General features: G+C 37.2%; 2 protein-coding genes across 3 annotated transcripts; both read right to left on the reverse strand.

Moving 5' to 3' along the window:
• Nucleotides 1-2,354: 2,354 nt before the first annotated feature.
• On the reverse strand, nt 2,355-3,437 carry LOC112198679 (UPF0481 protein At3g47200). Its single transcript, XM_024339811.1, has one exon. The coding sequence runs from the start codon at nt 3,435-3,437 to the stop codon at nt 2,355-2,357; it is 1,083 nt and encodes a 360-aa protein (XP_024195579.1).
• A 4,886-nt stretch (nt 3,438-8,323) lies between these two features.
• Nucleotides 8,324-12,646, reverse strand: LOC112198581 (UPF0481 protein At3g47200). 2 transcript variants are annotated; one of them, XM_040518593.1, is made up of 2 exons: nt 12,126-12,646; nt 8,324-10,053 (listed from the first exon to the last, which is right to left on the reverse strand). In XM_040518593.1, the coding sequence occupies exon 2, from the start codon at nt 10,008-10,010 to the stop codon at nt 8,529-8,531; it is 1,482 nt and encodes a 493-aa protein (XP_040374527.1). In that variant the 5' UTR covers nt 10,011-10,053; nt 12,126-12,646; the 3' UTR covers nt 8,324-8,528. The 2 variants fall into 2 exon arrangements, with proteins under 2 accessions (XP_040374527.1, XP_024195504.1); XM_024339736.2 differs by having other exon boundaries at nt 8,324-10,062.
• Nucleotides 12,647-17,342: the final 4,696 nt, after the last annotated feature.

The following is a 17,342-nucleotide window of genomic DNA, read 5'->3' on the forward strand; positions in this document are numbered from 1 at the left end:
GACTTAATTGAAAATTTGAAATAACATTTGATGGCCTCTATGCTTCGCCTTCTATCAGGTAATACATCTTCTGTTGTACTGTCTCTTCCATCTATTTTTTTTTTTTCTCTAAAGTATTAGCTATTTTTTTCTTTAAAAAGTAAATGATGTAACTAAAATAGAGGTTTGCTTGCTTGCGTTAAGAAATATGTGCATTTAATTTGGTGCAACATGAGAATTCTAAAAGCGTGCATGTATGCACATGTATGGTATATGGGTGATTCATTTTTCTTGATTTATGTGTGTTTAAATTTGGTAAAATCCAGTTATATTAGTATTGGATGTGACTTGTAGTTGTGCAGATCCATCTTGTAGTTCAGGTGCTGCAGTTTGTTTGTTTGAGTTTTTTGTTTTGTTTTTGGGTTAATTAAATATTAACTTGTTTACCCAATGATTGTGACTTGATTGTGTTGGTTTATACAGTTCTAGTGGGCGGTAAAGACTCGGAAATCATATAGCCAACAGCGATGAGGTGTGCATTGAAGTGGCTGATTATATACAGACTTTGGTATAGAATTTTGACTACTAAAATGATTTGGAGTAAGGCTAGTTTTTTTCTTTGAGGCAATGTGCATGTGTTGATAAAACTTATTGTAACTTGTTATTCATATGTCTCTAGGCTAGCTTTTGTAGGCTTGGAGTTTTCTGTTGGATCATGAATTTGGAAAGAAAATTAATGGAATGTCCCATTTTTGGATGATGTGCTTGAGTTAAGATGTTGAGATATATATATATATATATATATATATATATATATATATATATATATGAACTGATGTATATAAATGGGAAACAAAACACTAATGTCAAAGAAAACGATGTCAATTCAGAGATTACAAATCAGTACCCAAAACTGGACTGATGTCTCATGATTATGAACATATCGAAATATCACCCAAAAATCGATGTACACAAAACCAATGCACATCGATATCTAAACACCAAACCGTTATCTATTGTCAACTTACAAATCAGCTGTTATAAAGTAAACCGATTTACCATGAAATACAGGACATCGGTTTTGAAAAATAGAAATGATGTCTACAAAACTACTAGACATCGTTTCAAATAATGAAAAGCGATGTTCCTAGTAACATAAAACATCATTCTTAATAGATTAACTGATGTTGCCTAAAGGCACATACATCGTTCTCAGGAGAATAAGGTGGCAAGATGCACGTAAAAATGGACACGAACAAACAAATTTTTTGGAGACTGATGTCTACGAGTGTACTGGACATCGCTTCTGGAATAAAAATCGATGCAAATGTTCACGTAGGTATTGTTCGACATATACTTTATTAAGCATAAAATGTGAAAATATGAAGAATTAAATATAGTTAACATATAAGATTATGATGATTATAATGATTATACATCGATTTGTTTTTTAGAATCGATGTTGGTTGTTGTCTGGGACATCGGTTAAAAACGCGCTTATACTGATGTCTATATCTTACTCTACACCCACTAAGACATCGGTCGAAAATTAGTTTAACATCGGTTCTGGACCGATGTCTATGAACAAAATTCTAGTAGTGTGTTTTTCCACTTCCGATAGTTATTCTGATAGGAAAGACGAGCACAAGAAGAGAAACAGAAAAGATGGAAAGACAGAGTAGAGAAAGTAGTCGTATACATAGGGGATTCTTAATTGTACCAATCACATTCTTATCCTTTGATTTAAAACTTCCTAGTATGTTTACAAATCTTAGAAAGTGCCCAAGGATCTTACCGAAAACAATTATTAAGTATCTATTTTAACTATCCGAATTTTCATTCTTTTCTTTTTGTTTTTTGAAATTGAAAATGAAACACACATAAATTAGAGTAAAGCAGCCTATTTCATTAATTGATTGGAGTTCTTGAGCAAACATATCAGCGCTGCTGCATACAATGTACTAAAAATATTTATTAATTTCCCACAAAAGGTGGCAAGATCCATCATTTCGGAGGATAATAGTACTGCTTAATGGTAAATGTGGTCTGCAGAATGGTGGGAAGTACCTGCAGAAGGATAATGCCTACGAACGCATAAAGTAGTTTCCCTGGACTAGAAAAGTAATTTTTGATGAACCTTTCGAACCGGTACCGTCTCATCATGTAACGAGCATTCACTTGCTCGCAGAGGGCAGCATAGTAGAACTTCTTGTCCGGGATGTCCTTGTAAAGGTTTTGGAAGAATTTACCACCATCTTCATCACGCATCTTGTTATCTATTATTCTTGCGTTGCAAAGTAATTCCATATCTTCCTTTGAAGAGATAAGGTCATGCATCAAGATGGCGTAGGAACTAGGAAGTAATAATTTCTCTCTCATAAGTCATAACCATGGTAGCATTGCTCGATTGCAATGAGGTTTCTGAATAATGTTTCCGATGACATTCCAAAGTCAAGCTGCGGAATCACAAGAGTCCCATTCCATACACAACCCTTATTAAAATGAATGTCCAATATGGATCCACTTGCGTCGCTTCCGAATTTAATTTCTGCCTCTGAGAGAGTGGTCGCGGCACGCATTCGAAATGGATTGAAGTCAGAATTACCTTGATGAGTCGAAGAATGCATTTGATGATCTTCTGCTTCTCTACCAACTGCTCTACATGATCTCTCCTTTATGATCAATGGTTCAACCATCGAAGCTCTTACCAGATCAAGTATGTGCAGAACATCAGCATCACAATTATGCGTTTTATAGGTTGAGCAACAATTCTTTAGTGATGGTAGCACGCTGAGCACTTTCATGATGAGAATAGAGAGGGAAGCTTGATTTGGGTATATTTCAATGATAAGGCTATACAAACTGTGGATAACAAACCAAGGTAGTTGATTTTCTAGGAGCAAAATGTCATGGCATAGGAAATGAAACATACAGTCCATGTTGAACACCGGGTCATCAAAGGCCCTGAGTTTCGGATCGTCACACTTCCGAAACAGCTGAATTAGGAAGCAACCGTCAACTATCATCATCTTGATGAACTCTTCAGAGGAAATATGATCAAGTGGTTCTGCATAAAAATCGCGCGCGCGTTGCTCAAATTCGCCTTCATTCTTTTTATCTGCGAGCTTAATGACTTCTGTAGTCAACTCTTCCAAAGAAATATTCTTCATACCGGTGAGAATTTCATTCAAATAGCTAGTTTTCACTCGTTCCATGAGTTGGAAATATTTTTCGCCATTGCCTTCTTTGCCTCCTTTACCTTCCTCCTTGCCTCGCTTTTCTGGATAATGATGAAAAGGTCCGATTGAAACAACGTCAGGTGTATATGCTTCTGGATTTTGTCTCCAGAGCACGTTAGGAACTCTGAAGACGCATTTCTTGCTTTTCTTGCTTTTCTCGTGGTCATCGAGAATATCGATACCTGTATGATCTCTACCACTTCTATGATTTGCGGACATGAGTGCTATATATGATCAATCCCCAACTAATCAGTGGATCTCCTGAAAAGGTTGAAACAAGTTGCAATTAATGGAGCATATAATAAATCATTAAAAAAAAATGGAGCATATAATCGAGTTACCTAGAAATGAAAACGAATTAATGAATAAAATACTAAATGCATGTAATCAGCATATTAGAGCCAGCCCGTGGGTAAGGCAACCAAGGCAATTGCTTTGGGCCTCACCTGGACCAGGCCTCAGTTTTTTTTTAAAAGTTCATTAATTCAAATGTGAAAAATAAAATAATATGAGAAAAATGTATTAGGCCCAAATCAGTTAACAAGCTTATTAATAGAAACTTTAACCACGTATGGACCTTTAGAGCATCTCCAATGGAGTAGTTAAAATGCTTGTGTCAAATTCGAATTTGAAAGTTGATGTGTCAATTGTCATTTTTGACAAATTTCTACTCCAGTGAATATGTTAAATTTAAATATTATTATATTATTTTTTTAGAATATTTTATAACAAAAATAAACCATTTTTTCCCAACATCTCCCACTTCTTCTTCTCTGTTCTCCTTGTTGCCGCACAACTCCACTGCGTCTCTGTCTGGTAAGTGGTAATACACTAGTTTTGACAAAACACCAATTCCTTCTTCTTCCACATGTTTCGAACCCCAATTTCCAGATATGCCACACTTCTCATAAACTCAAATCCCAATTAATTCTTATTCACAGACCCAATTCCCATAATCACCAAAAAAACTCAAATCTTTGGTGCCAAACAGCAAATCCTACCTGCAACATACCACCCACCATCTTCAAATCCCGCCACCACTGAGACAAACATCTATCATGAAAGGTTTTTCATGAGTTAATTTGGTCTGGGTAGGATGAAAGAGAGAGAGTTTTAGTATGTTATTCTCTTATGATTTTATTAGAACTCTAGTTGAAATCGAACTCATCCATGGTGAAGAGCTACTCGTGGTGAGGTTGAGGACATAGAGATTTTGGTCTATTCATGGTGAGAAGGAGCTATTCATGGTGAGGAGATCTGGGTAGGAATCTGATGGGTTTGGTTAGGGAAGAACGATAGAGAATTAGAGAGGAGAAGAAAAGAGAGAGAAGGAAAGAGAGAGAGGGAGAGAGAAACAATAAAAAAAATAAAAGACAGATGATTATGGCTCTGTCAAATTTGATAGCCTTGGTCGAAATGTCAATTACACATCAGATATGACTTAAGGATTGGAGAGGGTTTACATGTCTTTTATTACCGTTCAAGCACTCCACGTGGATTTAACCAATCCATTGGAGATGCTCTTAGCTTTATCCTTGCATACTAATGATACTGCAAAGTTTCTATTTAATAGGTTCTTTGTATATCACAAATAAAATAAACAGAGGCCTAAATTTTAAACTTTTTGATGGGGCATCTTTACTCTATAACATTTTGTACCAACTAAAATAATTTAGACTTGAGTAACAGAGTTTTTTTTTTTTTTTTCTTTATTGGTTGGGCATTTTCGCTAAAATGGGTGACAAAATGAATAAAAATTAAAAATTGAGGCTCCCATTTAAAAATAGGGGGGATTATTTAAATTTCGCTTTATGCCTCATCTTATATTGGAACGGCTCTGAGCATATATATACCCTACGTAGCTAGCAATGAAAAAGGAAAACATTACTTACTATAAATTGTACCTAGCTGAGGGATTGAGAGAGAACTTTGCCGTAGTAGATCAATGGTGAGAAGGGGAATCTATAGAAATTGATTGAGTTTGGTTTGGGTTAGTGTGGTTTTTGCAGCAAACCAGTTCCTTTTATAACAGGATGAATGGATCTAGAAATTCTAGACTGATGAGGGAAAGTTGTTGCAAGTATTTGTCGTTTAGATAGGCATTGAATACTCGAACTAAAGTTGGATCAGTACATGCAACTGTTTATCGTGACTAAAGTCCGCTTCTTAGAGCAAGTCCACCGCTATATCAAAACAAATGGATCAGTACATGTCACTTTCGTAGTCAAGAAATTGACTACGAAGTGACCATTCTTGACATTTTGTGAACAGTATCTGACCTGCCAACCTCAATAGTGGAAATACAAGGCAAAAAAGCAGTGAATAGTCTTGACCGGTCAAGCTCAACGGGTGGACTTGCTCTAAGGTAACCCTTTAATAGTCGAATTAATTACTTTTCCATGACTGGTACCTGCACCAAAAAGTAGTAGCACGTGTATCACAGTATGAATGTGATCACCGTCGTGAAATTAATGTTATTTGTAAGAAATTAAGTTTTCTTGCTTTAGCGGTCTTGTAGTTTTAAACTTTTCATCTTTATTTGTATCAAAGTCGGTCTTTTTTTTTTTTTAATAAAGGGCTGGTGCGGCTGCCCTCAAGCCTTGATTAATGAAACTGCAGAATACAAGGGGGGGACATTGAGCCTAAACTCCTGATTACAATAAGCATCTAGAGTATGTCCCGAAATAATATCAGGAATCTCCACAATAGACATGTATTATAACAAGCACCAACTAGCAAAGAGTGCTCTACTGGCTACTCCATTTGCTTTGATATAGCGGTGACATAACGGAAAGATAACTCGATATGTAACGGAAAGTCGGTCTTCTTTTAATCAATATGATTGTTGTGTCGACACAATTTAATTAGTCTTATAAGCTGTTTTACCAACAATAATAAAAACAGTTTTGATCGAGAAACTCAAAATTGATTGTGAGTCTCCCACAATTCCTAAGAATTATGTTACAAGACCAACGCGATAGATATAATGATTCGAGCATAACTTGAGTTTTAGATTGGGTCTCCAAAGAAGAAAAAAGCTCAACATGGATTACAAAACTACATATAACTGGTCCGAAGGATAAGAACCACAATAAGGAGAACAACACCATAACCTAAGGATTTTACAGTTATAAGGAGCCTAAAGTATTCTATTAAACATTTTACCTCTTCAGCACAAGAAGGTAGAAACTATATTCTAAGCCTATTGTTTGTGTTAAAAGTTTTGTTGATTTGATTGTGAAAAAATTATTAACCAGCGAGGACACATGCATTGTCAGCATAGAGCTGTCGTAATAATTTAGAGATTTTTTCTTTTAATTGTTGCAGGTTTATATGTGTGTAAAAAATATGCAGTTTCATAAAAAAAAAAGGATTAAATTATGGTTACCACCCTGTACTTTCAAGGGTTCATCAGTTCAGTCCCTGCACTTTTAATTTAATCAGAAAAGTCCTCGCACTCTCCAATTTCATCAAATCGATCCATTCGGTCACTATTCCGTCAATTTTCTCTGTTAAGGTACTGACATGGGCAGCTAAGGTCTGATCTGGCAGTTTTGTGGGACGTTCTCACAGAGAAAATTCCCAAAATACCCATACACCCAATGCTGTGAGCTGCATCGACGAAAACCTGATCAACCCCCTCCTCCCTACAAATCTTAACCAACTCCTTAACATGTATAACCACACAAGGCGTTGAAGTAATATGATCAATCACGGCTAGCCTAACCCTCCTCCCATTCGCCTTCCCTTTTCCCAAAGCTTTCTTAATCTCGGTTACAATCTCATTATTAGAATTCAAAGGAAACGGCAATGGTACCTCAATGGACTTCTTGACGGCGCCATAAGCATAAAGGAGCATGACGACAACGTCTCCCTTCTCGAATTTTCTCTCGGAGAAGCCCCAGGCGGCCTGCTGGAGGACGATGACGGCGGCGGCGGTGGTGTTGTCGACGTGGTCAGCGTTGATGAGGTCCTTGATGATGGTTCAGGAGTGGAGGATGCCATTTTTGAGGTCGTTGAAGTAGAAATGATCGAGCTGGGAGAGGTACTTGAGCTACCAGCAGCGATGGGCCTGGATAATGGAGTCGGGGCAGGACCCGAAGCTATCGTTGTTGATCCGGGCGACATTGGGGTCGTGGTGGGAGAATTCGGCGGCGATTTTAGAGGACGTAATGAATGAGAGTTTGGGCTTTTTTGAGGCGTGGGTGTTTGAATCGCCGTTGAGGGTGTGGTTGGGGGAAGAGGCCATTGGTGGCGGAGGATTAGGGTTAGGGTTTGAAAGGGGGCGACGAGAGAGAGGTGGTTCTTTCATGGAGTCATTAGAGAGAGAAAGTGAGAGGAGAGAGAGGTGGAGAGTGATTCTTGGGGTATTTTGGGAATTTTCCCTATGAGAAGGTCCCATAAAACTGCCAGATCAGACCTCAGCTGGCCATGTGAGCACCTTAACAAAGAAAATTGACGGAGTAGTGACAGAATGGATAGATTTGATGAAATTGGAGAGTGCGATGACTTTTTTGATTAAATTAGAAGTGCAAGGACTGAACTGATGAGCCTTGAAAGTACAAGGTAGTAAGCAGAATTTTTTCCAAAAAAAATTAATTGATAGAGCTATCAATTTTTTTTTTTTTTGAGAAGTCGGTAAGGACATCAATAATTAATCATAGCATGTAAAAGTGATTGCTTCCAAGTGACGTTGGGTTGTGATGTCGACGACCTCATTACTCGCAATTGCTAGCGAGGTAGCAAAGCTTTTGGTGACGGAATCGATGTTAGACATGGCTGACGGAGGAATAGGGTGTAGTCCAAGCAATCTGGCTGCAGAAATGACCGACATTGAGGCCGGTTTGGATTCTAGGGTTTTCTAGGTCGGTGCGGCCATAGAGCCTTTAATTTTTTTTTTCCTTTGGAGTTAAAACTAACTAATTGTTTTTTTTTTGTCGGCACAGTTTAATTAGTCCTGTAGGCTGGTTTACAAATAATAATAAAATAATTCTGATCGAGAAACTCGAAATTGATAATGAGTCTCTCACAATTCTTTAGAATTATGTTGCAAGCCCAACAAGCGGAGTTAAATGTAGCGACTCCAGCATGACTTGGGTTTTAAATTGGGTCTCCAAAGAAGGTAAAAACTCAATACAGATTAGGAAATTGCATATGAATGGTCTGAAGGACAAACACCATACAACGACATATACATCGAAACACACATATATAAAAGGTACGTTCAAATATCCCAAAAACAACAACAGCCACACAGAAAGAAAGTGAGAAACGCAGGCAATTGTGAATAACTAGCTAGCTATTAAAACTTCACTTGTGCCGGTTAACCCGAAAGTTGTTTATCTGACTCCATGCGGTGAGAATCAAAATGAAAATGCCTATCGCGAAAGCCGAAATTCTCCAGGGGTTAGAAAATTTTTCACCCTTGAGTGAAGCCAACCATGTATACCATTTCAATCTGTAACGATCATTCACTTGTTCGCACAGATCAACATAGTAGAACTTCTTGTGCGGGATATCCTTGTAAAGATTGCTGAAAAACTTACAACCATCTTCATCACTCATCCAGTTACCTATTACTTTTTCCTTGCAAAGTAATTCCATATCTTCATTTGAAGAGATGAGGTTATCCATAAAGATGGCATAAGATGTAATCTCGTTTGAATAACCATGGTAGCATTGCTCAAATGCAATGAGGTTCCTGAATAATGTTTTCGATGACATTCCAACGTCTAGATGTGGTATCTCAAGAGTCCCATTCTTGAACCACCCACCCTCGTTGAATTGGATGTCCATTATGCTATCCTTTTCGACCCTTTTGAATTTAATGTCTGCCTTTGAGAGTGCGGTTGCGGTACGAATTTGATGTTGATCTGTGTCTCCATGAGTAGCTTTATTGTCTCTCTTGTCTTTGTTCCCAGTGTGCACTTGATGTTCTTGAGGGTTGGATGTACCTTCTTTACCAGCTGCTTTATGCCCGCTCTCTTTTATGTTAGTTAATGGAATAACTATGGAAGCTCTTACCAGATCAAGTATGTGCAGAACATCAGCATCACAATGACACTCGTTTTCATGGAGATGCGTTTTATAGGTTGAGCAACTATGCTTCAGTGATGGTAGTATGCTAAGAACTTTCAGGATTAGAATAGAGAGGGAAGCTTCACCAGAGTACACATCACGGGAAGCTTCACCAGGGTATATATCAAGGGTAAGGCCATACAAACTGTGGATAACAAACCAAGGTAGTTGATTCTCTAGGAGCAAAATGTCATGGCATAGGAAATGAAACATACAGTCCATGTTGAACACCGGGTCATCAAGGGCCCTGAGTTTCTGGTCGTTACACTTCCGAAACAGTTGAATTAGGAAGCAACTGTCAACTATCATCATCTTGATGAACTCTTCAGAGGAAATATGATCAAGTGGTTCTGCATAAAAATCGCGCGCGCGTTGCTCAAATTCGCCTTCATTCTTTTGATCTGAGAGCTTAATGACTTCTGTAGTCAGCTCTTCCAAAGTTATCTTCATACCTGTGAGAATTTCATTCAAATAGCGAGTTTTCACTCGTTTCATGAGTTGGAAATCTTCCCCGCCTTTGCCTTCTTTGTCTTCCTTGCCTCCTTTACCATCCTCTTGGCCTCGCTTTTCTCGATAATGATGCAAAGGTCCGATTGAAACAACGTCAGGTGTATATGCTTCTGGATTTTGTCTCAGGAGCACATTAGGAACTCTGAAGATGCATTTCTTGTCATTAATATCGATAACTGTATGATCTTTAACACTTACAGACATGAGTGCTATATATGATCAATCCCCAACTAATCAGTTCGTTCTCCTGAAAAGGCTGAAACAAGTTGCAGTTAAGGGAGCATATATTCAAATTACCTAGAAATGAAAACGAAATGAATAAAAATAAAAAAGTACAAACTGCATGTAATGAGTTTATAATAGGGATGCCACTTGGTTTGGTAATTACCGAACCGATCAAATACCAATCGATGTTTTTTAGGTTTTGTAAACCGACTTTTTGATAACCGATACCGATAAAACCAAAATTGAAAATTACAGAAAAAGTTGGTTTAGTTTTGGTAAATACTGGATCTACCGATTATCTAAATGCTAGTTTTATATTACTATAGTTTTCAATACATATACATGTATATTAAGAAATAAATACAAAAAAAAATTCATAATAGTATGAATATTAGTACATTTACTACGTTAATATATAGTACATATATTTTAAGTAACCTGGTCAAAGATGGTTAAATAACCTAGTTTTATTGAAAATGGCTAAAACTTGATGTCATATGTACAAAAGAAAGCTATAATAAGTAGATGAATACAAAGTTACGACTATAAATATGACAAACCTAGTATTGTTCATTCTAATTTATATTACAAAGAATTAGTTGTTCTAAAGGTGGTAATACTGAAAATCGAAATACCGAATTTGGCAGACATGATTAAAAACCGAATTTAAGACTGATGAGGGAAAGTTGTTGTAAGTATTTGTCATTTAGGTAGGCACTGAATAATTGAAGTTGATCAATACTTGGAATTGCGAAGACCTCCAAAATCGTGACTCAAAGTCCGCTTCTTAGGTAACACTTAACAGTCATGACTAGCACATGTATGACAGTATGAATGCGATCATCGTCGTCAAATTAATGTTATGCTCTCCAGTCCAAACTAGTGTGACTTGTTAGGTTTAATCAAATTAATTCTATTAAAATTTGTAGGAAATTTAGTTTTCTTACTTTAGCGGTCACCGTGGTCTTGTAGTTTTAGGCTTTTCACCGTTATTTGTACCAAAATTAGTCTTCTTTTAATCAATATGATTGTTGTGCCGGCACAATAGTCTTATAGGCCGTTTTATGAATAATAATAAAATAGTTTTGATCGATAAACTCGAAATTGACAAGGAGTCTCCCACAATTCTTAAGAATTATGTTCCAATTCAAGCTCAATAGGTGGAGTTAGATATAGCAATTCTAGCACAATTTCGGTTTTAAATTAGGTCCCCAAAGAAGATAAAAACTTGACATGGATTACGAATATTCAGTGCACCGTTGCATCAACAGGAATGGACGGCTAGATAACATCAAATATTTTTTTTTGTTATTAAAAAAAAGGTTGTTTATAAATATCAACGGCTGAGATCTGTTAGACTTGTTAGTTCACTTACACTGTCACTGCATATAAGAATTTTTTTTGTCCGAAGGACAAAAACCACAATATGGAGAACAACATTATAACCCAAGAATTTTACAGTTATAAGGAGTCTAAATGATTCTATTTAACATTTTACCTCTTCGGCACAAGAAGGTAGAAAACTAAAAACTATATTCTAAGCCTATTGTTTGTGTTAAAAATTTTAGGATTAAATACTTGTTACTCCTCATACTTTTTCCTGAAAAACAGTTTGGTCCCTCGCCTTTTAAATTAAACTGAATAGTCCTTATTCTCTCAAATTCTCATATAACAAGTCCAAAATGATCCGAAATGACTATTATGCCCCTCATTTTCTATTTTTATTATTATTTTTATTTTTTTCTCTATTTTTTTTAATTTTTCTCCCCCTTTTTTTATATTTTCTCTCTCCCTCCCTCTCTCCCTCTCTCCTGGCCGCACGGTCTCTAAATCAACAGAAGCATCAAAGATAACATCTTCCTTCCTCATTACTTGAACTTAAACTAGATCAACAAACATGAGCAAAAGTACCTCCGCTACCGCAAATGGTCAATTTCCCAAATATATTTACCAACAAAAACTGACAAACTACTGCAATCCACAACTTCTATTTACCAACAAACACAAAAAAATTACTGCAATTTCAAGCCAATGCCATCTGATAAATAAAAATTTTCAGGCTTTAACAGAAATTGCATTCCAATAGAATCATACCAGCAGTGTTTTCATCTTCGAGATCGATTTCTTGACGAAGCTTGGCCTCTTCATTTCGAAGCTCAGTTGGAATTGGTTTACCCTCTGCAAAAATTAACAAAACGGACCCAGAACAATTAGAAATTCACAGCTCTCTCCGACCCCCTCCGCTCCATCACCGCCCTCACTCTCCAGCTCTCCAACCTCCACGCCACCTCCGAGCTCCTCCACCACACCCTCCGCGCCCTCCGCCTCTCCAAGAAGCTCCGCGACCTCGCCGTCGACCCCGAGAAGATCGATCTCGCCAAGGCCGCCCAGCTGAATTGCGAGATCTTGGCGCTCTACGACCAGTACGATCTCTCCGGCATCGAAGTCGTCGAGGAGGAGCTCGGCTGGGTCAGAGAGACCGGCGACAAGTTGCGCGGCGAGGCCATGAAGGCGTTGGAGCTAGGGATGGAGGGGTTGAATCAGGGGGAGGTGGCCATCAGGTTGCAGGTGTTCTCCGGTGGTTGCAGAGGGAAGAAGAGAGAGGGAGCGAGAGGTCAAGGGAGAGAGAAAATATTAAAAAAAGGGGAGAAAAATTAAAAAAATAGAGAAAAAAATTAAAATAATAATAAAAATAGGAAATGAGGGGCATAATAGTCATTTCGGATCATTTTGAACTTGTTATATGAGAATTTGATAGAATAAGGACTATTCAGTTTAATTTAAAAGGTGAGAGACCAAACTGTTTTTCAAGGAAAAGTACGAGGAGTAACAAGTATTTAATCCAAAATTTTACTAATGTAATCATAAAAAAATTATTGACACAGGCACCATCATCATAGAGGTGTCATAATAATTTAGAGATTTTTTTTTATAATTGTTGTAGGTCATCTATGTGTAAAAATATATGCATTTTCATAAAAAAAAATCAATTGGTAGGGGTATCAAATTTTGTTGTTTTTGAGAAGTTGGTAGGGCCATCAATAATTAATCATAGCATGTAAAAGTGATTGCTTCCAAGTGACGTTGGGTTGTGATGCACGAGTGAACACATCATAATTGCAAGCGCAATCAGTAAGGACGACCGGTGTTAAATATATGGGGCTATTGTTTCGCACCCTAATGGCCTACTAGGCTAGTATGAGAGATAAGAGGTCCAAATCGATTGCTATGCAGTGTAGAGTGATTTCTGCAGCAAACCAGTTCCTTTTAAAAACCGAAAAATTCTGGTATCCACCATAGTAAACCTTTACCCGGGTTTCACTCGGCGCGCAAGTTTCATGCGCCTATTTATCTCCATCTAGAGTCGTCCGTGTAATCTAGCCTTAGTTATCTTCCTTTAATGGTTCGGAATGGAGGAACAGTGTTGTGCTACTATACGCGCTGATTTTGAACGCACAATTTTGTACGTGCTGAAGTCAGTCCTCTCCTTCCATTCCATTAAACCATCAACCAACAAATTCCGAAACAAATTGTGAGAGAGTCAGAGAGAAGGGCATTCTCCTCGACAAGCTTAATAGATGAAGAAGAGTGGATATCGATCAATTGGGAAACAACTCCTCCACACACTTGAAGTCACACTCAACCTCAATGTTACAGGAAGCATCATTTTGAATAAATTGGAATATAAGTTCATTCCCTAAGCATCATGTTTTATACAATTCCGACACAAAATGGACACAAGAAGCAGCAAAACTGTCGCTAGAAACAATGGCCTCGACGGTGGCCTAAAATTTAGGGTTTAGGCACAATGTCTTTCATGTATTTTGCAGTTTCATTAATAATCAAGGCTTGAGGGCAACCATACTTGCACTAATTAAAAAAAAAAATCTGTCATTTTTTTTTATGATCTTCAGGCAAATATCGATTCTTGTGTGAAGATCATGAGTTTGTACAACCTTACTGAAAGTAACCAAACCCAGATATTTGGTTATATAGTATCTGCCTGCAATCATGGTCTTTAGCACAATAGGTAGATCCTTGTTTGCCTTAAATTCAGTCCAGCAAATGACACAATACATGTTATGATTTCAACAATTGCATATGGTTACTTATGGATGAAGTGATCGAGATTGCATTAAAGATTCTATCCCTGAAACTATAAGGATTTTATATCTGTGATCCTTATCATATTGGGAAACTTAGTTTACTTATATGAGAAGTGATTACATTGTATCAATGTATAGAGGACCTAATTGCTTTAGTATTAGGATTGCTATTATGGGATAATAATCAAGGGGAATTTGATTCTACACCCAAATTCACACACCCCTTTTAGAATAAACCCATCTATAAGAGTGTTTTAATATACACCCAAACCAATTAATTAGGTTTATTCAAAATAAAAAAAACCTATTAAATAGGATAAATATTAAAACCCAATGTTGTTAAGAATTACTAAAGCTGCCACTATCAAATTCCCCATTCACCTATTAAATAGGATTAATAGTCAAAATCATCTAGCAAAGATTATGGAGTTTGATTGACGTTATTGTTGTTATTACCTTCACTTTAGGTTTTAATCAGTACTTAATTTTAGGTGTTTACATTAATCTCATTATTATGATACAATGATGAATTTTTGGTATGTTTCTTCCTATATATAGAAGCTAAGGAATTCATTCGTCATTTTTTCTTTGGGTGGAGACCTTTCACAAAGTTGCATATGATTTCAAAGGATGATTTCAAACGACCTATTCATGAGATTTATTTCATCAATTTCTTATGGGTTAGAGACTTTCTTTCAAATAGGTACATATATCATATTCGTAATTCAAATTACCTATTCATTAGATTTATTTAGTATAATATCTTTGTTAATCCCTTGATTTTGTGTAAAGCTTGAATTGGATGGATTTTTAGTAATTAGAAATTTCAATTTATGAATCTGGTACAAAACTTAGTTTCATTCCTTCAAAATAGAATCGTTATTTCTAATTACCTGATACTTAGATTGCTTTAATATGTAATACCTATGATTTAGATGTTTGTTTTTGTAGTTTTAAATTATTTGTGTGACTCTATATCGTAGGTTGTTTATTCCATAACCTATAGTACATTGACAATTAATATACCTATAATTTAGATAAGGATTAAATACTAGTTACTCCTCAAACTTTTCCCTGAAAAACAGTTTAGTCCCTCGCCTTTAAAATTAAATTGGATAGTCCTTATTCTTTGCAATTCTCACATAATAGATCCAAAATGACTATTATACCCCTCAATTCATCTTTTTATTATTTTTTTTTTTCTCTCTCTTTTTTGGCTACATTAGAATGGAATTTACTCTGGACACCCAAAGGAGGACTTTGGTCACCCACGCAGCAGCCTAGAGCAGACGTGTAGCTCCGATAGTGCGCACAGCACATGTGTGCAGCGGCCAACCTTGCCCAGCGTAGAAGCGTGGCAGCCATACGAGCCCAGCATAGCAGCCAGGCAAGCATAGCAGCCCCGCGCACAGCAGGCACGCAGCACAGCCTTCTTACACCACTCTACCCAACTCAGCCAAACCTCAGAGACCAATTCCACCATCTCCACCCAGCTCCGATTCCATTTCCAACAAGCGTACCTCAACCGAGCACCACTCCTAGCTTCGATCCCATACTCGCGGCTCTCTCGAAGCCTTGGACCTCAATCGACCTAATCGACTTCAATCTGAGCCTTGGACAGATCAAAATCTGTGCCCGGCAACGTAATTGGGCGACGGCTTGGTGGTGAGGAAGGCATCGTTTTGGGTGGAGTGGGGTCCGATGCCAAGCTCGGAGAGGAGTCCGACGTCGTTTTGGGTGGAGTGGCCCATCGGAGAATAGGGCGGGGCCGTCGCTGTGGAAAGCGAAGAGGAAGAAGAGGTGGGTCGCTGTTGGGGAGAGAGAGAGAGGAGTCCGACGTCGTTTTGGGTGGAGTGGCCCATCAGAGAATAGGGCAGAGGTGGGTCGCTGTTGGGGGGAGGGCCGTCGTTGTGGAAAGCGAAGAGGAAGAAGAGGTGGGTCGCTGTTGGGGGGAGGGCCGTCGTTGTGGAAAGCGAAGAGGAAGAAGAGATGGGTCGATGTTGGGGGGAGGGAGGGAGGGGGGGGGAGAGAGAGAGAGAGAGAGAGAGAGAGAGAGAGAGAGAGAGAGAGAGAGAGAGAGAGAGAGAGAGAGAGAGAGAGAGAGAGAGAGAGAGAGAGAGAGAGAGAGAGAGAGAGAGTAAAAAATAAAAAAGACAAAAATTACAAAAAGAGAGAAAAAATAATATAAAAATAGAAGTGAGGGGTATAATAGTCATTTTAGACATGTTGTGGACCTATTATGTGAGAATTGCAAAGAATAAGGACTATACAATTTAATTTAAAAGGCAAGGGACTAAACTGTTTTTCAGGGAAAAGTTTGAGGAGTAACAAATATTTAATTCTTTAGATAATATATTTTGGATATATGTATGTAAATCCTAATAGAGTTTTACCTTTGAAATAGATCTATGAAGGTAATTTGCAATTGTATAAGGAATCACAACATGCAGGGCACTAGTAGTTGGGAGATTTTTGAAGACTACATTGCAAAGTGCTAGTCGAGATGACGGATGAAGTGTTATAATGGTCTTTATATTAGGTTCGAAAATGTAAAGTCTATATTTCAATTGTAAAAACAAATTTAAAATTGTTTATTTCAATACTGGATGAACGTCATTTACGGTTGTACTCATTGTCCCTATTTCAATAAATTTTTAGGCTTATTCCTTCAAAAAGAATGTGTATTTAAATTACCTTGATATTAGAAATAAATTTCTTAATATTGTAAAGTTCATTTTCAATTGTAAAACAATGAATGATAATAATGAGTTTGCTAAATTATAGTGCAAAAACTCTTGCACATTCAAAATTATTCAATGCGCCAAAATTAAGGGATAATTATATATTAAGCAAACTCTACAGTTACACATAACTATTATGTGGTCCTTGACCACCCCATAGAATCAGGCACCTATGTGGAGAAAAATGTAGGGGTGAAAAAAAAAATCTTAAAGCAATCAATCTACATCAAGTACATTTTACATGGGCTAATTACATTAACTCGACCATTTTAGAAAATTAATGAATATGGAATGATTGTATAACTACACCTATTAGAACATATAAGGAAAATAACATAGCTTAATGAGAGGATGTTTAATCATGTCGATAAAGAGAAATATTTATATAATAGAATCTGATAATACACAAGCTGGAGGATAGGATGTTTAATCACGTTGACATATCTAATGATAGGAATATCTCC

This window comes from Rosa chinensis, chromosome 4 (assembly GCF_002994745.2).
Source record: "Rosa chinensis cultivar Old Blush chromosome 4, RchiOBHm-V2, whole genome shotgun sequence".
NCBI lineage: Eukaryota > Viridiplantae > Streptophyta > Magnoliopsida > Rosales > Rosaceae > Rosa > Rosa chinensis.